Source organism: Gasterosteus aculeatus, chromosome 1 (assembly GCF_964276395.1).
Source record: "Gasterosteus aculeatus chromosome 1, fGasAcu3.hap1.1, whole genome shotgun sequence".
NCBI lineage: Eukaryota > Metazoa > Chordata > Actinopteri > Perciformes > Gasterosteidae > Gasterosteus > Gasterosteus aculeatus.
In genome coordinates, this window is record NC_135688.1 from 29,074,457 (window position 1) to 29,102,359 (window position 27,903).

Sequence of the window (27,903 nt, forward strand, 5' to 3'; positions counted from 1 at the left end):
GCAAGAGACAGTAACAGAGTGAGTGAGTTATTGTTAGTGTGTGTGTGTGTGTCTCACGTGTGTCGGCGTGCGTGTTACGTACGCACACGCCTGCCGGGCGGCGTCGCTCTCGGCCCAGTGGAGCTTACAGTAAATCACATTCCCCTTTATTGCCAAATTTAGCAGTTTATGCTCAATAGGCTCTGCTTAAATCTGCGCCGCGTCCCATCAGGGCGGCAGGCCCCACACACACACACACACACACACACACACACACACACACACACACACACACACTATTTTCCTACGTTTACGTCCTCTCTTCTTTATCTCGGGCGGCTGGAAACACTATCTGTGCTTTTTCTAATCTCCTGTTCTCCTCCCTCTGGATTTCCCGCTTTGAGACCATTGACGCCATCGTCCCCCATTCACTCGGGCTTTGTTTATGCCGGGGCAATATTTGATAGAAGACACTAAGAAATTGGATACCATCATTTTAAACGCCTGTATCACCAAGGGAACGTAGTCTCTCGCTAAATGCACAGTTTATAAAGAATGGACTTTTCTTTTTTTTTTATCCTATAAGCTTTCTTCTTCATCCAAATTGATTCTGACACCATTTCGTCGTCGCCGACGCGGCGGGGTTAAGTGCTGATAATTATTTGGGAGAGATGAATCAAAATATGAAATGTGTCTGGAGGAGGTGGCATCAAAGCGCCGAGGGTTTGCGTTGCATGTTTTCCTTCTAATTCTGCGAATATGGAACATTTGCAGCAGAGGTTTGATTAGTGCGGCGTTGGATGGCGGCCCTTTGATTGGGCACTGATTGTGATAAAAAAAAAAAAGGGAAGAAAACGCTTTTGTTTTTGCCTCGTGTTAAAGAGCGTATCAATTACAGCGCAGTGATTTAATGAAGAACACGTGAGGGGATATTGTTGAGTGCGTGTGAAGGGCTGAACGAGGTGGAAGCGACGCGGCCGACACGGACGTCCTGCAGGCACTGGAGTTGAAATTTAGCTGATCATGTGACTATGACCCCCCCCCCCACATTGTGTGCATTTACAGTCGCATGGGTGTCCATGTGTGGTGTACACGTCTGCAGCTCCCGATGATGGGGGTTCGTTGGCAGGTGTGGAGGGAAGCAAACAGATGCGCTGTGCGACCGCGGGGGGCCGCCGAGCCGACCTTTTAGAGGAGCGAGTGACTTTTCACTCCAATTTTGAACCCCCCCCCCCACCCACCTCCCCCCATTTTATGGAGTTTTTTGGGGTTGAGGGCATCAACCCACGTGTGCGTCGAGGAACAACGGGCTGACGGTCTTTGATGTCTCCCCCGCCGCCCCTCTGATAACTGGCTAACTGGGACATTTTCATTCTAATTAGGGCTTCCAATTGCTAATTCCATATAGCTGCTATAATTATCACAAGGAAGCGCGCGAACGCGGCGGGTGCGTTTCGCGGTCAGATTTTGGGCAGATGTGGAGGTGCCCCCCCCCCTCCACACACCTCCCCGTGCTTACAGCAAACTGCGGCCCGGGGGCTCCTGGGAGCCTCTTACCAGCCGTACGAAGCGTATTATTACTTTATAATCTCTGGGCCGCTAAACCAGTTGTTCTGAAAACAGGCTTTGGTTTTAAACTATTATTAATCAATTAATTCCAAATGCTTTTAAAGTTGGTGTGTAAAATGTAATAAATCAAGTCTCACCTTCAACGTGTTAATAATTTGCCAGAAGTGCAGCAGCTCCTCAGTTCAGCCTTTTAGCTTCTACTCCCCGGTTTGTCTCCCCCACCATTCGGAATCCCCATTTTCACCACTTTGCCGCACGCACCGGATGCCCGTAATAAACCTTATGGGCAGTAATTGGAATTTTTCTCAAGAAACACACACGCGCACGCGCGCGCGCGCACGCACGCACCCACCTCTCCTCCTCTTCTGCACTTTGCGCGCATGCGCAGTGGGGAGCGCACTGGTCAGTCTGAGGAGCAGCTGTTCGGGGCTGGTGAGATTCCAACATGGCTGTGGTCAGTGCTTCCTGCGCTCACTTGGGACGCCTTCAGCTCGCCCGCTACCCGGCTTAACCCTCGGCTGAAACCCCCCCCCCCCCAGTCCACGTCCCCGACCCCCCCCCCAAAAAAAACCTCCGTTCATCAGCAGCAGCGGACCCTTTCGCCGGATCGATGCGACCCTAAACCCCCCCCTTTCCCTCCCTCCCACACTCCCCCAGCACCCCCCCCCCCCCTCTCCGGCGTGAAGTGTCGACCTGTCGCCAGGGTAAGGTAAGGAGGCGAGGAGAGAGGAGGGAGGAGGGAGGAGAGGAGACGACCGCTTTTCTTCTTTCTTAAACCTCCAACGCGCCGCGGCGTTTGAATGATCGCAAATCCCGCAGCGTAGGTCGCTTGTTCCTGTGTGTGTGTGCAGCGCGGTACCCCCCCCCCCCCCCTACTCCCCCTACTCCCCCCCCCCCCCCCCCAAAAGAGAATAAGAAATACAACTTGCGCTCACGCGGAGGGTTTACAACAAGTTGCGGGTGCAGAATCGCCGCAGCGCGCGCGTTCCTGAGACGTTTTAGGGCGTAATCAGCTGATTGAACTCCAAACAAGCGGTGAGGTGCACCGGTTGATCCCCCCCCTCACTCCTCTGCCCCCCCCCCCCCCCCCCTAATGAGATGCATGTAGGTTAGACGCCTCTCCGCTGCCGAGTCGCTCGCGCCAGTTCTAGAAGGGCCCACGTCGCGCGCGGCTGGAAACACGAGCAGCGAAGAAATAGAAACGAGACCGAGAAAGAAAAAAGAATAATTATCAGTGTTTGTCATGTTTCTGTTTCTTGGTTAAAGGGGATTTTTGGTGTTTTTCTTTTTTTTGTTTCTTCACAAATTTTAATTCCGATGCTCTCGTCTCCTCTTCCAGCACGAGATGATCAGCAGCAGCAGCGTCTATGGTACGTTACACTTCGTAGTGTTACTGTCGTGTACTCTATTACCGTGTGATGGATGGATGTGTTTTCTACTATTTTTAGTATTTACTTTACGAATGTATTTGACTGGTGCTGATATCATTGTGTTTGCATATTTACGCTGTCAGCTTTATTCTTTTTTTAACGGGTCTCTCTAAAATGACATTTATTCTATATTTAATATTATTCACACAGCCTCAATACTTTACCTTGTTAATATATCTGGTCTGCATTTAAAATGTCATCACCTGGCTTCATTTGATTATTTATTCCACGCGTTACCGCCGGCGACTATAGTTGTCAAACTTTTTTTTTCCGATAGTCACACCTGCAGAAGAGTGAGATTATCATTTTTGTGTCATTCGCACGACACGACGTCTGGATTTTGGGTATTAAAACTTACTAGTTATGGAATGGAACTCACTCATCTCTTAAAAGTTATTCATTCACAGTCTGTGTCACGCTGCATTTTATAGAGCTTGTTGTGTACACACTTCATTGCCGTGAAGGTGTCACCAACAACAACAATAGGAATAAACAATATCAGGCTGGGAAAAATATGACATCGTAATCGTTGAAATTTCAGATTTATAAAAAAAACAATCGATCTAAAGAAGATTCATTTGAGATGTACGAGTGCTGTAAATGTGTCTTATGTTCACAAAAGGACAATAGTGGATTGTTGGAAAGGAGAAGAAAAAAATAAATAGCCGGATGTGACGGATCGTTGTGTAAATAATCGGGGGGTCGAGCTTCCACAATTGCACACAATTGTTTTTGTAGCAGTTATTAGTAAGGACTCAACCTTTCCCCTTTGAACTTTCACACACACACACACACACACACACAGTCACACACTCCACATTACGTCCCGTTTCCTCCTTGTGTGTGTGTGTGTGTGCGTTCGTGGCGACTGCCCGTGGCGTTTGTGTGTGTCTGCGCTGTCAAACTTTCACTTTAACGACAATGTTAATGCGTCCGCTTGGACCTCAGGTGTTGCGCGCACACACACACACACACACACACACACACACACACACACACACAGGTGTGCACCTGTTCATGCCTCAAACACACCATTTCCTTCATCGCAGTTTGTGCACAAACGGCTGACGTTGGACTGCTCTCCGCCGTGTGAACGTGGCTCTTTGTCGGAGGGATTCAGTTGTTTGCTGTTATCATCCTATAGAGGAACATATGGGGGGGGGGGGCGATGCGGTGCTTGAGTTTTGAAATGTGTGTGTGTGTGTGTGTGTGTGTGTAATGTAAATAATGTAGCGACTCAGCGGCCTGTTTATTCCTCTAAAGTCTTATTTGTTTGCTTACAGTCTCCCGGCTTAAGATCTGTCCCTCTGCATCCGCCGCGTGCGCCCGTGTTGCGATGACAGCAGCAATAATCCCCCTCATTATACACATAACGTATCGCCCCCCCCCCACCAACCCCCCCAGATACAGCTAATAGGGACAGAGAGAGGAGAGATAATAGCAATGGAAGAAAGTGCTCTACAAACAGGCAACCCTTTATTTATCTAAACATGCCCCCCCCCCCCCCCCTTTTAAAATGAACAGAGAGAGAGACGAGGGTGGCCGAGCGACCCCCCCCCCTCCCCCTGTGGGGCCGCGCAAATAAATGACACCGACACTTCTTATGAAACCTGTAATGTTTACCATTAAAAGTGTGGCCAGATGAAAAAGGGGGACGTGGGGGGGATATTGTGCCTTTTTTTTAAACACACGGACGCACACACACACACACACACTCTGAGGCATGTGTTCGCCTCCGCTGCGTCCACATCAGCGGCCCTCCTCCGCCTGACAAAGGGGCCCCCTCCTCAAACGAGAGATCCAGCCCGGCTTGTCATCTTCCAGCAAATATGTTAAGTGTTATCTTTTGTGCAGAAGCCGGAGCCCGGGACCCCCCATGGGAGCCCCGGCACATGCAAATAGAACAAATCCCTCTCGGACCTGCCTGTCTGTTTCACTCTCTTCTCCCCCCCCCCCTCCCCCCTTCTTCTTCTTTCCCCCCACGTTTGCTCGACAGTGCGTCAAGCCCCTCTTGTCTTCTTCGCTCCCTCATCCACTTCACTCTTTGTCCACTTATCTCCTCCTCCTCCTCTCGTCGCTCCATCCGTCCCAGAAGGCAGCGCTGTCCGGGCGGCGTGTCAGCCAACCGGAGAGCGTGAGTCTTTGTGCATCCCCCCCCCCCCCACGAACACCCCCCACGCGCAAGCTTGCTGACTGCCTCCCCCCCCCTCCCCCCCTCCCCACCTCCCCCTCCGGGTTCCAAGCTCCTCCTTCTGGAGAGGGAGGGGGGCAGCTGTGGCACCGCTTGCCCCACGGAAAAAAGGTTTCTCTGGACGGCCACAAGTCCCCCCGTCTCCCCCCCCTCCCCCCCCCCCGTTGGTACATTGGCTGCATCAAACAGGGATTTGGGGGTTTAGTGTCGCTGTGACTGACAGTTGTTTCTTTTCTCAAAAGCACCCTCACACACAAATTACACTCCTCCCGTCTTCCTCCCATTGATGACAGGTTATTATCTACAGATAGGGGGGGGGGGGCGCGGGGGGGTCCAGACCACTGACGGACTGAATGAAGTCATTCCTGGATCAGGGAGAATGCTCGTGTCGGGTGTTTGGTGTCTCTCAACGGGTGAATTGGGAAAGTTTGTCTGCTGAAACGCGATGAAAGTTTTTTAAAAAGACGAACACCCCCGAACCGCTGCAGCCGGAACGGATCTGAGATCCGTTTTAGGCCAAATCTCCAGACTTTTTGCCCTCACATTTTCTTTGAGAGAGAGACAGACTCTCAAGCTAAATTCATTTCCATGTTAATTCCAGCATTAAAAGCATTATCTCACTCTGTTTGAACTCGGAATCCACCCGAATGTTTGAAGTTTCTCCGGTTTATGTAATGCGTCGCTTTTTCATACGTTTTAATCAAATCAAAGCTGCAGATTTTTTTTATTCTCCTCTCCCTCTCCTGTACCTTCTTTGCAATCCGCTGCCCCCTCTCCTGAATTTTAAGCAGACCCCCGTTCACCTTCCTTTACTCTTTACCGGCAATCTCCACCACCCATGGCTCGGATTCTCCGGCAGATATTAAAACATTCAGCATGTGGAAGCGTTAAATATGCTAAGGACTTATTAAAAAAAAAAAAAACCCTCTAACTTCCACTTTGGGATATTCCGCGCCATTAGACCTCAACAGACATGGCGGCGTGCGGCTTATCCTTTACATTGTCCCGTCAAATAAGAAGGCAGCGTCTCTAATTAGGTTATTGCCGTGGAAGTCTTAAGTTAAATTGTGCATTGATATGCGGAGGAGCTCGCCGCTCATTTGGCCCCGGCGGTGGAGGACGCCGACGAGAGCCTTTTTTTTTTTCCCTACAAGGGCCAAAAAAAAAAAAAAATGACAGCCAGGAGCAGAAGAGGGATCTGACTGCGATCTCCGCCCACCGCTGCTGGATGATCAGAAATACATTTTTTTTTGTTAACGGGCCCGGCAAGAGCGTGGCCGTCTGCTGCCCCCCCCCCCGCAAACCCCAAACCCCAAACCCACCCCCACCTCCCTCCCGCTTCACCTCCCGTCTGCAGCCCTGCTTGCTTAAACGTCTTGATTAGCGAGGCGGTCGTGCGCTGGCGGCGAGTGAGCCGGGCACTTCTTTTTTTTTCCCCTGGTCTGCGAGGCGGTAAAGGTGTGCGTGAGCGTCAATGAACAATGCCTCGTTGGGGGCGAGGGAGAGCCGGCGTGTGCGTGTGTGTGTGTGTGTGTGTGTGTGTGTGTGTGTGTGTGTGTGTGTGTGCGTGTGTGCGCGCGCTCTGAGGCTTGGCGAGCTGCCAGGCGATGGACACAAAGGATGTTGAGTGGCTGGGCGTGTGGCACAGCGTCCCAAAGCCGTCCGCAGCCTCTGGGAGACGGACGCGAAACAAACACCGCCGTTGCTACGCAGCTTTGGCGCGGCTATTGTCGGTAATTTTACAGGCGTTATTGATTATCAACAATTCTGTCTCTTTCTTCTGTCGGTGTACTGACAAAAAAAAAAGAAAAAGTGGACAAAAAATACCAATCAAAGCTCTGTAAAGGCCAACGTGACGTCTTGAAACGTCTCGTTTTGTGTCACCAAAGCTATTGTTAGCGACATTAAGCGGCAAATGTTCCCATTTGACCGGCCAGATCATCACCATTTCTCCCGCTATTTTTGCCTGACGAATGCCTGAAGGGATCTGTCAGCCGTACCGTCCTCGGCTCTGGTCTGATTTGCGTCCCTCTTGGCGACGCCTTGAATCAAGGGGACGTATTGAGCTCTGTCCGACTAGCAGTAAGGACCCAAAGGTCGTCCGTAGTACCCGATCGTCCAAAGCGTGGAGGAGCAGCGGACCTCGAGAAGCCCGGATCTGACTCTGCGTCGCTTGATGAACGTATTGGTCGATCGCTGAAATGAAGACTTCTGATCGACCACTCGTCTCGGCTTTAGCCTAACGATCCCGAACAGATCCACGGAGCACAGAGTCGGCCTTGTTGCGCCCGGCCTAACCGAAGAGTTCGGGATCACGTCAGGCAGAGAAAAAAAAAAGAAAAATCCTCCCATTAGAGAAAGAACTTTGAGAAAAAAACTCAAAAATTGCATTCCAATTCCACGGCCTGCAGAGGGGGGGGGGGTTGTGTTGCTTTCCTTGTGCCTTGTGATCGTATGTGTGCGTGCGGACCAACAGCCCCCCCCCCCTCTTCTTCCCGCCTACTGGAAGCGAGAGCATTAGGATGTTGCCTGTTGTTGGCGGGATGGACACATGTGGTAGACGGCTAATGATAGCACGCAGCGTATAATGAGATCCTACTCTCCGTCTGTCTCCCCTACCTGGCATCATGCATTAACCATACGAGAGGAAGAGGAGGCGCGCATGCTATTGACTTTTGAGTGGGTGTCTGCTCGTCCGTTGTTGGTTTTGTTTAGTGCTCCGAGGTCAGCATGGCTGCAAGCGCCGCACATTTATAACAACTCCTTTTTTCTCTCTCTTCTGCTTTTTTTTTAATGGCGGGGGTCTCTTTTTTTCGGGGGGTACTTTTTTTATTTTCTTTTTTGGAAGACGAGAATCGCTCGTCGGCCGCACCTCTTGAGCTCTGTTAAACAGGCGCAAATTGATTTTGGAAGTGTTGCGATGTATAAGCTTAACAAGCCAAATGGGTTCAGTTTGCGGGGGTTAGTTTGCGTGTTCAGAAGATTATTCCGTTAATGTATTCCACACACTCGTAATCCACAGTATGTTGTGTGAGGGAAAGGAGGCGCTGGCAGCGCTCCCATCTTCGCGCCCGGTAACATATATTTATCCTCTTCACTACACGGCCCCTCTAGGCTGCTCAAATCCCCCCAGGGGGTCCCGATGACATGCTTTCTAATGTGTGCTTTGGAAACGCAGTGGTATTGTATCCCCTAAATCTCACAAAGCACTGTATGATTTTCCCATTGTCGTTAAATCGCTTTGCTTGTGCCAAGTACTCCGCATCTCACAGAGGCTTAATGCTTTCGAGGGGTTTCAGGGACAGCCTCCAGTTCCTCTTTTGTTGATTTCGGGGAAAAGTGCCAAGACCGCTGCGCGGAATATTGTTTTGAGCGCAGAGGAGGGAGGGGAAGCCGGGCGGCTGCCAAGCGACTCCATTGAGCCCCCGTGAATGGGCCATTCATATTTTGGAGAATCACCCAGATGCCATATTGTTGGCTCAACAACGCTAAATATTCTCCAACAAGGATGGGATTGTGGCATTTTTTTTTTGTAAATGTGCGAGTGTGGAAAAGGGACGATGGGAAATGTGGAGGGGGGGGGGGGGGTATTCAGTTTGTGAAAGGGGTGGTCAGTAGAGTCCAATGTGACATGATAGTGTTCTTGCTCTGCCGGGAACGTGGGATTTATGTCGGTTTGTAGCGCAAGAAGAAGAGTATTTGTCAGAATGTTTTTCATCTTCCTCTTTGATTTGTCCTCATTCAAACGCTACTTTTCATAATGCATGACTTCTTACCAAGGTTCGAACCTCTGAATTCCTGTTTCTCTTTAAATATATATTCAATGTACACACTTATTGCTCGCAACAACATAGTCCAAAGTGCAAACCCAAACACCACTCGGGTCTGAGCAGTTTGGGGCCTCCTGCCTGCCACGTGGACCCGTGTGTGACCGGATCCGAGACTAGCCGGGTCGGACATGCATGCACGCCGGGCCCCCTTTTGAGCCCGACCTCGCCAAACAACCTTGAAGCGGTCGAACCCTCCCCCCTCCTGTCAGAGGGTCTGAGACGGGACTTAGCAAAATGTCACCGCGGCCTTTTATGTCATGCATGCACTGAGTATTAATCACGGCTGGATCCGCGCCTGAGAGGCTGATCAAATTTATTGTTTGGCTGCGCGGGACAGTAATGGGTGTTTAATTACTCAATAAAAGCCCTTTTATAGATTCCCGGGCCTCCTGTGTGTTGAGCAAATGGTATCGATCCGTCTCTGGGCTGCAACATGATAGCCTGTGAAGGAGAATTAGAGCCGTTAGCCCGCTAGCGCTCACTCATTCATTAGCCGCATTAGCCAGAGGGTGGTTAAGACGTAGCATCATGGTTAATAGCCCCGTCTCAGAGTTTTTTTTTTGTGTGTTTCTGTGTGTGTCTGCCTTGTGTCGTAAAGCTCTGTGCACCTCATTTACACAAATATGGATTCGATGTGCAATGAATAACATCGACCGGTGAGCAAAGTGCTTCAATAACAATCTCCAGGAGAGTCGTTTTCTTCCCTTTTAAACATTTCCCCCCGAGTGCGTAATCCAGGAGGCAACGCTTGACTACGCCCAGAGCTGAGCGGGCGCGGCGCATCAGTCGGGCCGGATCGCATGTATAATCCCACCTTCTAATCGGTAATCTGAGAGCGGCGCCCTCGTCCGAGGCCTGGATGAGGGCCGCCGCGCTGCACGCCGCGGCCTGCAGAACGGCGCTCCGCAGGGGAGGGGGAGGGGAGGGACAGGTTAACCAGCTGTTCTCCATGCGGCCATCCGTGCACGGCGCTCGTGTCCGAGCCACTTTGTTTATTTTCCTTTCTGTTTTTTTTTTTTTTTTTTTGCATTGTTCTTTTATGTTTCGAAGCACATTGCTGCTTTCTGTGAAGCGGCCCCACTTCTCTTGATGCGCGGCGAAAGGAAAGCGCTGCAATATGTCCCTTGATGTGTCCATATCAATTGAACGTGGCGTATTACATGCGCGGGGGAGTCAGTTGGGTGGCTTTGTGGACGAAGAGAATTTTTTTTTAAAAAAAAGCGCCTGCAAGGGGACCATGAAAGGGACATTGTCCAATATGGAGCGCACAATTCCTTTGTAGATAAATGGATTTTCATGCTTATCAAGTGGGACACATGAGTGAAAACTGTGGAGAATGTGGGATTATTCACACTCCTCGCCGGACACTCGGACAACTGTAGTTTCAAGTGTGTGTGGTCTCTCGTCGTCCCGCAGCAAGCGTTTTTGTTGTTGTTGTTGGGTGTGAAATTCAATTTAGAACAGCGTGCCGCGTTAACGCCACGAATGTGCATCTATCGTGCAGCTAACTAGATCCTTCTGGATCCTTCCCATTCCACATTTACAATCAAGGTGAGCAGAGGAAACGTGTTTTTGAGGTGGACGAAGTACGACACGTTTGCTATTATGGGCCAATTCAGACAACAGTTAAAACAAAGGATTCGATGTGTTGAATCAGTTTGAAATGAAAAAATGATTAGGATTCAAACGCTGTTGTTAATATATAATCACTATTCTAAAGATGTGTGCTCATATAACAACAAAATACAAACTCCTGACTTCTAGTGTAGAACGCTCACGCTAATTTCAGGCCGTTGGCTAGCGCCGCTCCGCTAGCTCAACAGTTGTCGATGATTGATGGATCTTGGATGGATCTTATTTGAGAGGCAGAATCTTAAGACTTTATGACCCCACGCTAATCCGAGGGACACGGGGACACGTGTACACGCGTATGCGAGCGCGCCCACGCAGACACGCGCTAAACCGTGTTCACATTCCACCGCTTTGGGGTGCGAGCGAGAGGCGATGTCTGCTCGATGCCGAGCCAGTGATCTAGGTAATCTGCCTGTGCTGTGGGACAGGTCTATTGGTCCACAAATCAATCGGCTTCGTGTCCGTGCCATTAGGCTAACACGGCGCCGAGAGCCGTAAACAACTGTTTAATTCCCCTGGACGCCGGCCAGGTGGACACTCCTCCCCCTGCTGCTTCCTCACTCCGCCGTCCTCTTACATTGACTCCACTTCAGTCAATGCAGTTATTCTCAGCGGACGAGTGCTTACAGGAATATTGCTCGGAGTGATTGTGTGTGTGTGTGTGTGTACAGAGGAGAGATTTCGGCCAATGAACCCTTGCTGTGCACCAGTACTGTGTCTATACAGAGTAAGTGATCCCCTGGGATGCAGTACACACATCAGCATCCCAGCATCTCTCACTGCGTGTCTCTCTCCCTGTACGTCTTTGTTTCTATCTCCTGCTTCTATCTCCTCTTTCTTCTCCCCCCCCCCCCCCCCGTCACCCCTCCTCTTTTTTCTTCTTCTTTCCATTTTCAGACACAGGCAGCAAACAAGTACGGTAATATGAGGTTGGCTGAATCAGAAAACACACACACGCATGATTAGAAAAACGCAGATGTGCCCCCCGGGGCGGACAGAAGTTTTTTGTCTCTTGCTCCCTCGCGCCGCCGTCCTCTCTTCTGGTTTCCTTATGTGGACGCGACTAATGACTCTGATTGTGCAACGCAGTGATTCAATCCTCCCCCACTTTTTGTCGCGTGCTACAGTATGCTAATCGGGCCGCCGCGTCTCGGCGGGCGAGTGTTGCCCGGCGGCATCGCGTCTCATTTCCTGCACGCCGTATAAGATAAGAGGCCCCCCCCCCCACCCAAAAAGCTTCAGCCTGGCGACCAAGCTGATGAGCGCCGGCGCTGTGGCCGCAATCCGGGATGGAGGGGGGGGGGGGGGGGGGGGTCGGGGATCAACATGTGGCAGAAAGATTTACGTTTGCGGCGTTATTTCAAAGTACCGCAGGGTTACCGTTAGCTGCGCGTCTCAATATGAGTAGCACAGTGAAACGAACGCGTCGTGACACCTTCAGAAACATGAAAATATGGCCCAAATCCCCGGCTGTAGTGTCCACTTCTAGACTCATCTCCCTCCGGGGACCTCAGCGGAGACATTCCCCGTTTCCAAAAGGACAGCGGAGTCGCTCCTTATCTTATGTCACGGCTCATCTCTTGGATAAATACTGCGCGGCCTTCTTTCTCCCCGCTGAATCAAACCCTTTCCCCCTCACGCCTCTCTGCCTGATCAGATTCCTGTCTCCTTTCCCACAGGATGTTTATCTCTCTCTCTCCATTTTCATTTTCAACTTTTAATCCTGAATAAATGTGCGGTGGATATGAGACGCGTACGAGGAAAGCGGCATACGTGTGCATGTTCCGGTTTCCCCAAAGACTCCATCATCGATCGTCCGTTGAAGACGCTGCATTGTGTTTCTTGTCCGGCTGACAAACGGGTAGAGATGCTGCGTCGCACCTCGGGGTCGGAGCCGCGCCACACTGTAATAAAGTATGTAATTATTTATTTAGTAAGAGTGAAAACACGGGCGGGAGGGTTCCAACTGTGGCCGAGAAATATCGCTCTGGAAAAATGTGAAAGGACATTGAGCCGCAGACGCAGATCCACGCCGTTACCCAGGTCCCTGTCAGGGTGCCGGGGACAAGGAGAGACGTATTAAATACCTATTTTCTTTTGTCTGGGACTTTGAGGACGGATGCTCTCCTAGAAGGACCAGATAGTTGCTGCCCATTATATTACTGCACCACTGCCACAGTGAAGAATGCTTCTGGTTGTACACGCAGGGGGCAGTGAAGGAAAAGCCAATTTTGGGGGGGAGATATGGCAAAAAATGTCACAAATGCCGTCTGAAATGCTGCTTATTGAACCTGTAATGACGAGACGATGAGCAAATATTTATCACTAACTATTTGAGTAAAAACAGCTCCCAGCCTTCCTTGTGTGACTACTAACGGGTTTGGTTGTTCTTCTTTGATGCTCGATTAAGAATTGTTTGATTTTGGACGATACATGAGGAAGGACATTTTTAAATATTTTCCTTTTATTGACAAAACAATAAATCTGAACCTTTCTCGGGACAGTTAGGTCATATTATAAATAACCTCAGTCACATCCCTGATTTGCTTACTCTGACAAAAATATAATGTGAGATCAATTCTCCCCCAACACGGAATATTAACATATGGCAAATGTGCTGGCAGCTAATCATTTAGAATTTAAGAGTTTAAGACTCCATAGATGGCTGTCGCTGCATAAAACAAAATACAAATTTTAAAGGAACTGAAAATTCAAATTAGCACAAACCATATCTAACGTTGTTGTGGGAAGTAAAGCTTCACAAAGCATTTTCTCTCTGTGGCCAAATCCTGAAGGCCTCCAAATTACCCCCCAAATAATTGGGCTCTGGTCTCCACACGAGTAGCATTGCTAGCTTGTTTTTTCTAGCTAGCTAGCTAGCTTAGTAACGCTCCTGACACATTATTGTAAGCAGTCTCTTGAGCCTCGACCCTTACGAACAGCGCTGCAAAGTGCTTTATTTACTTGCATTACTTATTATTACTTACTCTTTTCTTTTTATTACCCTCCAAGTACCGCCGATTGAATCAGTTAGCCCGTGAGATCGGCCCCGCCGGCCCGCGAGCGCGATTACGCCTATTGATCGATCAACAGTGACACAGCGCTGGCGGATGTCACCTGAGGAAGGTGCGGTAGATGGCGTGCGGGTGATGGTTGGGGGGGAGGGTGGGGTTAGGGGTTGGGGGGGGGGGGTAAAGACACAAAGGCCGCGGCCTGCCGCGCTTGGTCCGTATGCCGGTGCGTGCTGTGCGGACCCCGGTGTGGTAACGTGAGAGCAGACGTGGGCTGTTGCATCTGCTGTCAGCCACTCGCTCTAACTCTGTTAAGGACCTTATTGATTGCTCATTATTACCCCGTTGCCTGAAAGACGAGCGTCCCCTATGATCACATTAAATCTCTCCTCTGTCCAATCCTCCTGAGATGCCTTCTGCTCGTCGGTGCCCGTCACGTTTCTCCTCCAGAGATCTGATATCAAGCAGCCTGACACTTTTCATATTGCGTCTGGTTCCCTTTTTGCGTCTTGTTTGATTTGCTCCAACTGTCTTCTTTTTCTTTGTTGTTTCCCCCCAAACCCCCCCCCCTCTTCTTTTATTATTAGTATTTTTTTAAGATGCAGTTTAGCTAATTGATGTCTTTCGTCTGTGTAATGGAAATCAGCAAACGCCGACGAGCAACATTTGAAATTATGATTTGTTTCCCTTTTATTAGCGCACAGAGGACGCTTGAGGTTCTCGTGTAGACTTTGTGATCCGTGTTTATTGACTTGATAGCAAACAAGAGGAGCTGACAGCGGAGTCACAATATGTACTTTACTTGTCAGAGCGAGGCCTTATTTTAGCTCCGTTCCTTTTCAAGGCCCATCAAACCCGGCGTGTCAGACTCACGTTCTCGTTTAAAACCTACAAATTTGCCTTTGGATTCGCAAACCGCCCCCCCCCCCCCCCCCCCCTCCCCCGTCTCCCCCTTTTCTTCACCGCGCCGTCCTTTTTTAAGTCGCGTGCCCTTTCCCGGTCCTTGCGTTGTCATTTTTGCTGACGATAAGCAGTTGTTGAAGGTGTCACGCGTCCACCAGCCCCGAGTAAAAGTTAGAGACGGCTGAAATCCAGCCCTCGGCGAGAGGCCATCTCATCGCCGCCCCCCCCCGTCCCCGTCCCCCCAACGCCATGAATAATGCAGCGCTATCGACTGTGTCAGTCCAGCAAGGGGAGACGCGGCGACGGCAGCCGGCTTGATATTCAGCTGCCGCAGCTGACTCACTTTGAGGCAAACTGCTGGCAGGACGCTCCTGGATCCGTCCATGTGGGAGGGGGGGGGGGGGGGGGGGGGGGGCGTCCCGAGGACCCGAGGACCCGAGGGCCCGAGTGTCCCCCGCAGCGCAGCGGCGAGGAGAGATCTGAATACAGGCAAAAATCATTCGTATCGTAAACCAAAGCAGATCCACTGCAGGGCGGCAGCGTCCCCATGCATTGTAACCCCCCCCCCCCCCCCCCCGCCCCCCCCCCTCACACCCAGACACAACCAGTTCAGTCTCAATGCCACCGATCGATGGCCGTATTGATCTGCTGTTTGACTGTTTAGACAACCTGTGCGAATTGCAGCATAATGCGAGCCACAGTGGATTTAACGGCACACCGCGGGGGTCTTGGAGGCGTCCCGGGTACCCGACTGTGTGACTGTAAGCACGATTATTCTCTACTTTAATAGCTTTATGATTTTCATAAAACCCCGAAGTCTCACCAAACCTTTTCCTTTGTCGTTTCCACGTCTTCGCTTGTCCCCAAAAAACGTCTGAGTCGGCAGATCTTATCAGAAGTTCACGGGATTTGACACTTCCGAACATGCGGCACGAAGGATCCTGCGAGCACCCAGGCCGGGGGGTAGAGGTTATCCCAGCCGGGGCCCCTTCAGTAATCCACACGTCCTCCGCAAACACACACACACACGCACGCACACACACACACACACGTCTTTGCGCCACTCGCGGCGAGCGTTAATCTCCACCAACTGCTGCCAAACTCTAATCTCGCCTGCTTGCCAAAGGTTTCGCACACTCGAAACTCTCCACAGCTGTAAAATTTAGTATTTTTTATTCATAAGCCACTTTTTCTCTTTTTAAATCTTCCTTAACGGGAAGTTCTCGTCTCGTTAAAATCGACCGTTTTCACAGCGCGGTCAGAACTTGCCGCTGTTCTGAGTAGCATCTATGGAGGTCCAGTCTACTGTCTGACTCCCCACACACACACACACACACACACACACACACACACACACACACCCTCAGCCCGGTGCAGACAGACAAACATTCGTCCACAGATGGTGACACTCCGGCAGTCACTCCTGGGCTGTGTCTACGAGCCAGCTAACACACACACACACTCACACACACACACACACACACACACACACACACACACACACACACACACACTCACCAGCCTGGCGGCAACAAACACGGCGATGCATCATTGAGCTTCGGCAGTTTTTTTTTCGCTCTAACTGCTGAGGGGAAATCAGTGTGGTGTTAAGTAACCATTCATGTGGAGCCCAGACCACACAAACAAACATCGCGCACACACTTCTTAAAATACACTCGCCTCGGCACAATAGTGTAGTTTGATTGAATAATACACATCTACGGGCTTCTCTCGCACCACTTCTATCCGGATGCTGCGGTTACATCGTTGATGCGTTAATACACTGCAGCATCTTTAATTCCCTCCGCAAATCTCTCTCTCTTTTTTTTCCCGTGTTGTTGCGCTTTTCAAACTCTTACTTGTGTCGTGGTGTATTCATTTGTTGATGCATTGTTAATGTTTCCACTCTGGACCAAAGTGGCTGTGTAGGTAATCGCCCACTCTGGGCGCCGCCGCCCGCCCGCCCCGCCGCTGCTTGTTTGTGATGTGGATCTTTTTCCCGAGGATCGTATTTGAATAATGAGGGAGGTTGGAGCGCTTCTCTTGTGCCGAGTGTCTCGGCGGCGCCGCAGCAAATGACCTCTGAATAGTTGTTGTGGATTAGCCATCAAAGTCTTGTGGCGAAGTGGCCAATAGACAGGTACTTCCAGGAATGAGTCACTTGAAAATGATCATTGCCACCGTTGCCGTATAAGATAATGGATAACCATTACACTCCATTTTCCCCGCAGCTCGTCACCCACACAACGCCCGCTCTTGAAATATGATGCATCCACTGTGCTTAGTGAGCACTTAATGTCCGAAAGCGCCGCGTTTGTTGAGATTTACAGCTGGGGGTGGTGGGGGGGGCGGGGTTAGGAGAAAGACTGCGTTGTCGGCGTGTAATGTTGTTCGCTCAATAATTATCTCATTTTATTTACGAAGACAGACAGCTCTGGACGAGGTTAGAGGCGTCCTCTCTATTATCTCCACCTGCCACCTCTCTGCTGCAGCCCCCCCCTCCACCCTCCACCCTCCACCCCGCCTGCCTCCCCCCTAAACGACGCCCTTCACATGGAGGACTTTCCAAAGTTTCCAGCGAGGAGGAAAGGGGGGGCGGGCGGTGACGGAGGGGATGGAGGGAGGGGTGGAGGAGGGGGGGCCGGGGGGCACAAATACCCCCAAACACCAGCGGCTTTTCCAGCAGCGCAGCGATCGATGTGGTTTCTGAAAGGATTAGGCCTCCTCTCACGGATCTATTTTAATTACCGAGCACACAGGTAAACAAAGTGGTGGTGGTCCGCAGCTATGGATCTGGGGCGGCGGAGGGGTATCGATGGCGCGAGGCCCACGTTAACCCCCCGGGGGGGGGGGGGGGGGGGGGGGGTGTAGATGTCACCTGACAGACACCAGTGATGGAGGACGCGGCGACTTCCTTCCTTTGTTCGCTTGTTGAGTTTTTGTTGCTGCGTTAAGCTGCAACAGGAAGATACTTCAGGGATTTAAATTGGATTACATGATTTATTACACGTCAACGTCACAATATGAAACGTGTAAACGGTTACACAATGTTTTTTTTAATTGTGTAATTGGAAAAAGTGTTCGCCGGTGCTTTAGCAGATCAGTAATAGACTTATTTAATGATTTATCATCTCAATAAAGCCATTTCTAACAATTTATTAACTTTTGATAAGTTTACTTTATCAAGTTGATCCATTCTTTACTAATATTTAAAAACATGTAAAAGGGAAATAAATAGGTGTTAATGAGGATATATTGACGTAATTCAATCCCTCTAAAATAAACTCATTTAATGCTCATTAATTCACTTTTTCATGGCTAGTAAATAAATATTAATATAAAAGCATACCTAATTTAGGATTACATTTTTTTTGTTATGAAGTAAATTTTTTAAAGTGAACTAACCTTTTATAAAGAATTACTTCATGTTGTATAAGTTGTTAATGGCTTTATGAGGTTGGTCAATTGTTTGTTGATGTTTATTGATCATTAACATAAATGAATACATGATTCATTAACTTGTTAAAGTCATTATTAACAATTTAACTTGTAAACCCTTGATGAATAATTACTCATTAAGGTTTACAAGCAGTTGCTAATGGATCTATGAAGTTGGTCAATAAAGTAAAAAAATGTTAATTTATGTTTATAGGTTATCATTAATAATTATTATTTTAATAAAACCACCAGTAAAAATGTATAAACTATTAATCAAGAATAAAATAATTGAGGTCTAACGTGTTGGTTAATGCCTTATAAACCAGAATGAAAAAGTATCACCTTAATGAAATCTATGAATTAGTGGCAGTTTATAAATTGTCACTAACTTGCTTCTAAAAGCTTTATTTAGTAAATAAATGTTGTGTAAATAAAAGCAAGTTAATTAAGCCCAAAAGTAACAATTTATATACCTTAAATTAGATTACAGAGGGATTGTACAATGGCTTTATTAAGTTAATAAAGTGCTTGTTAATTGCTTTATAGATCACATAAGAATTCAATCCAATACAGTTTTACTGTATAGCCCAAATTTGCGTCAGAGGGCCACTCGTTATTTATTCATCGATTCACTGGACAAACACAATAACAGCTGGTTGTGTGAGTTGTTGCTACCGGCTTTATTGCGTTGATGTTAAGCAAACAGTTTATTGATGTCACGCAGATCAGAAATGAGCCATTAGTGAACAGCAGAAACCCGTTAATCCTCCAGTGTAACTTCAAAATATGATCCACATCGATCACAGTTCCTTACAGATGTTTCCTTCCCCTGATAATAACAATCTGTGTGTGTCTGTGTGTGTGTGTGTGTGTGTGTGTGTGTGTGTGTGGCCTGTCGGCGTGGAGCCCGGTGATTAGGCACGCTGCGCTAGTCACAGGAAATGGAGTAGCTGACGGACATGCCGAGTGCATTATAGATGAATGCCACGCGTTAGCCGGCTCCGAGGCCCCCCCACACCCCCCCCACACACCCCTCCCTCCTCCCCCCCGGCCGAATATCTCTCAATTTCCTCCCCGAATGACAAAAGAAGCCACGCACAATTTCCTTGATCCGGAGCATTTGTTTAACGGCGCCCTACCCGTTTAACCCGCCCATTCAATAGTCCGTCTAGTAAAAGGAAATTTAGATAGTGTCAATTTATACAGCTCCCGAGGAAGATCTGATAGCGGCTGGCGGGGGCGACGGTGACACGCCTCTGGAATTTAGTGCCAGATTTATGGCGAGTTAGGCCTGATTTCTCCCGCATGCTAAATTTAGAGTCGTCATTAAACCGCGCCCTGATATTTTGTAGCACTTTGCAGAGCCGGATTTGTCTTTGTCTCCCCGGAGACGGCGTCTGACTTTGATGGTCGTAAAACTTATCACGAGGTCAAAGATCGCAGATCACAATGAATATTTGGTTTTTATTTTTACTTTTTACTTTTTTTAAAAGACGCTGTCATTTGTCAAATATCCTTAAATCGCAGCTCTGAGCTGTCATCTTTACAGCGACCCCCCCCCCCCCCCCCCCCCTTACTGTCTTTGAGTTAGTGACAGCTCATCTCTCCCCGGTCACTGCTTTCCGTCTAGACTTTGAACTCGCTCCCTTATCTGTTGTTGTTGTTGTTGTTGTTGTTGTTGTCGTCGTCGCCGTGGCCCTCTGGCTGACTCCAGTCGCTGTAATGGCGAGATCGCAGCTGAGCTCGAATCGCCGCCTTCAAAGACGCCGACCCGGATTCCCGCTCTGGCTGAGCGGACGAGGGGGGGGGGGGGGGGGGGGGGGCGTTTAGTTCACACGTTTTCTCTCTTTTTCATGTTCCGATTCCAAACAAATAACCTGTAATTAGATCTTCTCCAAAGTTTTCCCCGCTGAAGAAGACGCCAGCTAATGGCTAATTTCATAATGAATCGCCTGTTGGAGGACCTAATCACACTATTTGACTCTCCACTGCAGGTCGTGTGCCAATACAGCGCGGCCCGTGGCTTAGTCACAGTGCGCTGGACTCATTAACAAGGTGGTCGGGAGGTTTTCACACACACACTCACACACACACACACACACTCGCTCAAGGCCCGGCGCACGCGTAGAACAGTAGCTACGAGCAGGCTTCTTCTTTCTCTGTGCAGGGATTGAGAGGTTAAAAGATGCCCCCCGGTGCATTTGATAAGGCGCTCGCTGGTGGTGTGTGAGAACTGGGTCTCCTTTGATGAAGTTATCACCCGTCACTCAGCTCGCTCCTCCCGCACGTTTTTTATTTTAAGTATACAAAAATATGGCCCGATCTTTTTTTTCTTTTTAAATCTTCAGTGTCTGTATGTATTACAAAGACAAAAAGGGCACACGCGTTTCTAGGTCTTGTCTCAGGTTGTGTGTGTGTGTGTGTGTGTGTCAGCATCTCTTTTTCCTCCAGCACACTCGCTTAATTATGACGTTCCCGAAATGGGCAGTTTGCTCTGACACCCCGCTTGCAGAATCACACAGCAGACAGACTTAAAAGAGCTCATTAGCTCTCTCTAAAGAGCTGTTTACTGCACACACACGCACACACACACACACACACACACACACACACACACACACACGAGGTAATAGGCAGCTGTGTTGATGCAGATGGACGCAGAGTGTAATGAGAATGATTAGGCTCCTCTATGCGGACGCTAGAGGAGGAGAAGAAGAAGACGTGAGGGAAGAGAAGAGGGAAAAAAAGGAGCTGAAGGCTTTCAGACGGTGGTGAAAATGTCTGTTGGTCTCTCTCTCTCTCTCTCTCTCTCTCTCTCTCTCTTTCTCTCTCTCTCTCTCTCTCTCTCTTTTGCCTCCTTTATTCCAAACAAACGTTTGCTTGTTTTTTGTTGTCGCCCTCACGCTTAAGTTTGTCCATCCAAATGCGTCGTGAATTTCCCTCCCAGCTAATCGAAAAAAAAGGCAAGACAAATAAACTGGAAATAATTATTTTATTTTATTATTATTTATAATAAATAATTCTCCTGTTCAGTGGAGAAGGCTCCGGTTATATTGGGCTCCTCTGAATTCTTTTCATACTTCCAACCACCTCCTCCCGCCAAAAGAAAGAGCCTTGGAAGTTTTTGGAAATAAATGGAAAGGCATTCAGAGTCCTTGTAATGAGAAAACACAACGAAGGATATTTGTGTTTATTTTGATCTACGTTTTTTGTGTCAGTGAATTTCAAGGACTTCGGGGCTACCTTTAAACGCCTCTTTCATGTCGACGCCGCCCACCCCGGCGCCGCCGCATTATGTGACTTTGCTTTGCTCGTTGCCCTTGGTTTACATCACATTGAATTAGAGGATACACACGGATTCCAAAGTCAATCCTCCCTCCGTTCCCTTTCATATGTTTCGGAGCAGGAGCGGCGGGTTCAAAGCGCCCGGTTCAAAGTGTCCCTCCTCATTTGAATAACGTAGAGTAATCGCTATTACCTTATTTAAATAGTGCAAGTTATCATTTGGCCTTCATTTGCATTGCCGGGGTAATCACTGCGTCTCCGCATTAACCTCATTATAGACGAGATGAAAGCCCCGATGGAGCCTGACACACTCTTTTATATATGTTATCTTTATTAATGGCGGAATTAGAAGGATTCATGTTTCTTCAAATGGAGGACACGTCGCAGTTTGATGGAGCGTCAAGCAATGTGGGGAGAAGAGTGCGTGCGATTCACAAGAGCTTGTTTTTTTTGTTGTTTTTTTTGTCCTGCCGCCGCCCCCCCCCCTTCTTGTCTCCATCCTCCCTTCACATCTCCGTCCTTTTTCCTGTTCGCCTCCCTGCACTGAGAATGAAGCACAAACAGCGATTGTGACGCTGTGAACAAAAAGCTGTGGACTGCAGTTTTTACAGAGATTTGTGAAATTACACACTCACACACACACACACACACACACACATTAATACACTGAGGGCAGGGCGTCCGTGCAAGGCGCCAAACGGCCCACCAGCACTAACTAACATTCACACCCACGGCTCCACCGAGGGCGCCGGAGATCTGGGGTTAAGCTCTGTCACTGAGCCACATTCGCCCCCCAAAAATATGTTCTCTGCATTGACAGGACTCGTTTGGATGAAGACTGCATGGCAAATTAGTTTTGACAGTCGGCAGCAATGCTACGATGGTACAGATTTAATGCTTAAAGCTTTGTCATTTGCGCTGTTGCAAAAAATACCGATATTTTAAGTCAGTCCGTTATATCGTTTTGTAAAATATGTACATTTTGTGTGTACGGTGCACTTGAATATTCCCAAAAACAAGGGACAAACAACTGACAATTTTGGAAAAATTGAAATATATAACTTTGCTTACAATGTTGCAATGAATTGCCATTTATCGCATGTTGACCCATGTGTCATGACGCGCACCATTGCACTTATACTTACCCTTTGTCACAAAGAGAGCATCGATGTGCAATGGCAGGTCCCAGAAAGTCCAGAAAACAAACAAAAACAAGCCGGGCAGAATGTGCAACACAAAGGCGGAGCACAGTAACTACACAGCACGGAGCAAAGGCACAAGGTGAAAGACCTGACGGCGCTGTCAGGATACCCGCGATCGCTAATGGCGGTCAATAGAACTCGATCGCTGAATGGCAGACTACTTGCCGCAGCATTAAATGACTCGCAAAGGTGGATGTTTCTGCAGAATCACGAGGCACACGGATTGACCCCGACACTGGAGACCAAAAAAAGACGCGTCCGTAGAGGAGCCTGGTCCCGGCCTCGGAGACGTTTTATCTATTAATGAGCCAACATTAAATTTACGGAACGTGCGCTGCCAAACGAGCGTTTTTGCTCCTGGCCACGGATCAAACGTGAGAAACAACCTGGCCTCCCTCCGCAACTTTGAAAGCTCTTGGACATTGTGTAGCTCTGTTGCCGTAAAAGATGAGCCTCATGGTGGTGTTTTGTTTAGTAGTAGAGGATAAACAACAGTTATTACTGCCACTATTGAATTAAAAAGTACCCCATTTTTTGCATCCTTTGATTCTGGGTTTTAAAAAGAAGAAGCACATGACACCATACTGGTGCGTGCAGACCAGGGATTTGATTCCCAATAGTAAAGTAGCCTCCCAGCTAATACAATGCTATCTTCCGCTTAGCCTTTTGTGAGTAGCGTCCCCCCCGCTCAACACACTGGGGAAGTGAGGTAGGGCGAGCGTGGGGGGGGGGGGTTGACGGGCTCGCCAGCGCTTTCTAGACTCCCCTCGGCTAAAATGTTGTAAATTAACACAATTAGCGGATCGCCATTGTGCTAATTAGCCAGTAGCGACCACTGAGAGGTGGCTGGAGAGAAGAATCGGAGAGGGAATGGGAGTCTGGAGGATCCCACTCCCTCCTGTGTGGTTACCAAACGAAAAAGAGAGAGCAGCAGAGCGGTGAACGTGTATGTGTCTGCGTTCTCTGTGTGTGGATCTGAATGGATTTCATTGTGCACGCTCGCGTCCCTACGTGCATCCCGCCAACAGTCAATAAGTCGGAGGAAGCAGCCTAAATGACACCGACATTATCCTTTATTTGTGTGCACTAAGTCAAATCAAACGGAAGTGGGATTGTAGTGGGGAGGGGGGTCGGGGGGCTGTGATTCAAGCCCCGTCCGGCCTTTGATGCCGCCGCGGCTTTGATAGTGAGACAACGATGGAGTCACTGCGCGGCTGTCAGTGTTTGCAGATGGCATTGGCTGGGATTAAAGGAAACAGTGGCTCTCCAGCCTCCCAAGGCAATAAATGGGGAGAGCCAGGTGAGTGTGTGTCTGAGATGAGATGGAGCGAGGAAGGGAGGAGGGGAGGAGGGGAGGAGGGGAGGAGGCGACGGCGAGCACACAGGGAGTAAATAAGAGGAGGGGCTGACGCAAAGAAAAAGGGAATGAAAAAAGGGAGGCAAAGAGAAATAAAGAAGGGTCTAGGATGGGGGGGGGCTTGGAAAATGGAAGCAAACAGAGGTACAAGGGGAGGGCAGGTAGGCATGAAGAAGAGAGGCAGACGGGAAGCAAAGAGAGCGGTCGAGAGAGAGAGAGAGAGAGAGGTCAAGGTGGAACCGTGCAGACAGGAACTAAGCTTGAGACACAATGTGTTGTAATTCATTGCTCGCTGCAGCTCCGGCGTGCGCGCCTGTGTTTGTCCGTCTGGGTTAGTGGACGTGAGGCTGTGTGTGTGCGTGTGTGTGCGTGTGCACACCATCACGCCTGAGTGCAGGCATAGGTCTTTTTTTTTCCTCCAAGCGCCTGTGTGTCTGAGGACAGGTGTGTGTGTGTGTGTTTGTGTGTGTGTGTGAGTGATGAAAGCATCATGAGCAAAAGAGGGGTGGATGTGTGCGTGTGTGTGTGTGTATGTGCATGTTGCTTTGTGGTGCATTTTCAAACCCATCTCCAGCCACCTCAGATGAGCCGAGGATTATAGAGTGACCCTCAATGCCTCCTTCTTATTGGTCTGGCCAGGGTGCATTAGGGCCGTCGCAACCAGCCATCCCACAATCCCTCTGTGCTTCACTATACCTGCCGACACCCACTCTGTCCCAGATCTTAAGATCTGTAGAAAATGAACAACTTATGTGTGGTTCGGCACCAAATCTTGTCAAAAAATACATTAGAGAAAAAAATTTAAAAGGAAAAAATAGCGCCACATCAAACTAGCCTCCAGATGACTATCACCTTTTTAATTGAGCACACTCCATCCCAGGCAATATAAAGGTGTTGTCATTATTAATCATTGCTAAAATGACTTCAACATGTCGATGTGTTTGTCTCCGTGTTCCTCTCAGGCTTAAAGATGCAGTGGACCCCCGAGCACAGCCAGTGGGCCGAACAGCACTTCGACATATCCTCCACCACGCGCTCGCCGGCCCACAAGGCTGAGGCCTACAGGGCGGTGCCCGGCCACCTGCAGCGCTCGGCCGCCTACCAGTACGCCTGGGCGAACGACGACATCTCTGCCCTCACTGCCTCCAACCTGCTCAAGAAGTATGCCGAGAAGTACTCCGGCATTTTGGAGATGCCGGGCTCATACTCTGAGGCCTCTGGGGTGATGAACGGACGCAAAGGCGAGTCAGAACCCTGGCAGGACGGCGTCTACCCCATGAGCTGCATCCCCGAGGGAGTGTCCATCCGGAAGGGAGGGGTGGCGGCGGCCTCGGAGGTGGTGTCCGGTATGTGCAGCTCCCCGGGCCTGGCCTCCAGCACCCTGAGCGAACCCAGCTACTCCAGCAGCAGCTGCGGGAGCCACACCGCCACCGCCCTCCACACCTCCTCCATGGCCTCCCAGGAATACGCCCCCCCTTACGGCGGCTCATACCTGCACGGCAGTTATGGCTCCCAGTCCGCTCCAGCCCCGGCGCTCCCCTCCCCGCTGCACAGCTCCGGGCTCTTGCAGCCGCCCCCTCCGCCGTCCTCCCACCCCACCCTGGTCCCAGCTTACAACGGAGGCTCCCCCAACTTGTCTAGTTATAATTACCCCCCGGCGGGCTACTCGGCCCAGAGCTCAGTCGGCCCAGGCTACAGCCCTGGGGGGGCACCCCCTCCATCCTCGTACCTCCCCTCAGGCATCGCCGCACCTACACCCCTCCCCCCCTCCTCCGCTTTACCTGGATACCCATACCAGAGCCACAACCTGACCCCAATCGCCCCAACGCCTCTCAACAGCAGCTCCTCCAACACGCTAAAGAGGAAGGCTTTCTACATGGCGGGCCAAGGGGACCTAGACTCCGCTTACGGTAACTTTGGCTACGGCCAGACCCGGAGCGCTGGCGAGAGCCCCATGTACAGGATAGCTGACAGCAGCAGCGCCAACGGCGGCTCCAACGGCGCTGGGGGTGGGGGATTCGACCGGAGTGCTGAAAAGTCTTCTTTACCTTTTAATCCTCAAAAGCAGTCCACGATGTCCTCAGAGCAGCAGCAGAGGAAGTACAGCAGCCAAGCAGGAGGCGGTCCGCTGACTCCTCCGGCCTACGTCACCTCCACCCTGGGGGGCTCCCGCTCGACAGATTCCCTCGCCAGCTTTACTTCCCCCTCCCTCAGTGAGCAAGGCGCCGATGACCACCGTCTCCACCTCTCCCACACGGCGCCGGGGCCCACCTCCTCCTCTTCCACTTCCACCTCCTCCCGGCCCGCTGAGGAGCAGCTAAAAAGCAGTGACCCCCACCTTCTGGACATGGTCACCTCTGAAATTGTTCAGCAAGGGCCCCCGGTGGATTGGAGTGACATTGCCGGCCTTGAACTGGCCAAGGCCAGCCTAAAGGAGGAGGTCCTGTGGCCCATCCTGCGCCCGGACATGTTCAGCAGTTTGGGACCAGCCCCGCGCTGCGTGTTGCTGTTTGGCCCCCAGGGCAGCGGCAGGACGTTGCTGGGTCGCTGCCTGGCCAGCCAGCTGGGGGCCCCATTCCTCCAGCTCAACGGCTCCACGCTGGCCACCAAGTGGCTGGCGGAGGGGGAGAAGATCCTCCGTGCGTCGTTCCTGGTGGCGCGCTGCCGGCAGCCCTCAGTGCTGTTCATCAGCGAGGTGGACATGCTGCTGTCGGCGCACCTCAGCGAGGAGAGCCCCGTCCACCGACTGAAGGCGGAGCTCCTCGCCCAGCTGGACTCGCTGCTCATGGGCTCAGGCGACGACGGAGGCAACCAGGTGTTGGTAGTGTGCTCCACGAGCAGACCCCAGGACATGGACGAGGGGCTGCGCCGGTACTTTGCCCGAAGGGTCCTGGTGCCCCTGCCGGACGGCGGGGCCCGGCACCAGATCGTGGGTCAGCTCCTGGCTCAGTCCCAGCACAAGTACTGCCTGAGCGAGGAGGAGCTGGCGCTGCTGGTCCAGCGCACCGAGGGTTTCTCCGGCCTGGACGTGGCCAGACTCTGCCAGGAGGCCCTCGTGGGATTGTTACACGTCTCGGCACAGGGCATGGACATGTCGGGTATGATGCCCCGGGGGCAGGTCCGGCCCCTCACCTACCAGGACTTTGAGAGTGTCTTTTGTAAATTCCAAGCCAGTATATCACAGAAGGAGATCGACACGTACATTGAGTGGAACAAAATGTTCGGCTGCAGCCAGTGAAGAGATGGATTCCGCCCTTGAGAAGAAAAGAGGCTTCCACAATTCCTCCCCTCAGGGCAGAAGCATTGTGCTGGGGGAACGGTACACAGAAGGCCAACACGAGCCCAGCTGAGTTCTCACGAGCAGGGTTTTTAGACGCGCCAGGTCTGACAAGACTACTGGCAGGTTTGCGGTTAATGAGTAAGAGTTTTAATTTGAATGCTCGACACCCCAGACAGCCGGGCGTTGTTTACACATTGCAAAGCAAAGATGGCTCCATAGGAGACGCCCCAGTGTCTGTGTACATAGATATCGTTATGTTCTTGAGATTTAGTTGGCTATCCAAGTGCCTGAAGTGGTGCTTTTCTTTTTTTCCATTTATTTGCCTCACAATCTACATTCACGGCATGAGCTGACGACTATTAAGAGCTTTAAAACTTCTGAAAAAAACGGAGATCATCAGTCACCATTGTCGACTTCTTCATGGTCCAGCTCGGAGCAGCGGTCTTTCGGCGCGTCAGTAGTCTGGGCAGCCGACCCGCACTCGTCTCTTCTGACCCCGCGTCTGCAAAACAAACGTGACAAACAAAAACTCAGGAAAGCGTTTGTGAGTTGTACAGGACCTCAAGACATCTGGACAAAAAAAAGCAGAGCGATGGGAGGGGGAGAATCCGAGGTGGTCTGGCTCATTTTCGGTTTGATGAAGCAGTGCTAGCTGTGCCTCGACTGGCTAGGATAAACAGCAAAGAGGTGAAAATGAATGTACTAGTTATTTATTTTCCTGACAGCAGGTGCTTAAGTTGCCTGTTTTTTACTTGACCAACCTAGAAGCTTATTTCCATTGCTTTTTAAAAAATGA

The 27,903-nt window shown here is 50.2% G+C and overlaps 1 protein-coding gene across 1 annotated transcript; it reads left to right on the top strand.

Annotated features, from left to right (window-relative positions):
* Positions 1-1,948: 1,948 nt before the first annotated feature.
* Positions 1,949-27,903, top strand: LOC120826128 (fidgetin-like). The gene is made up of 3 exons (XM_040188132.2): positions 1,949-2,257; positions 2,888-2,918; positions 24,790-27,903. The coding sequence occupies exons 2-3, from the start codon at positions 2,894-2,896 to the stop codon at positions 27,063-27,065; spliced, it is 2,301 nt and encodes a 766-aa protein (XP_040044066.2). The 5' UTR covers positions 1,949-2,257; positions 2,888-2,893; the 3' UTR covers positions 27,066-27,903.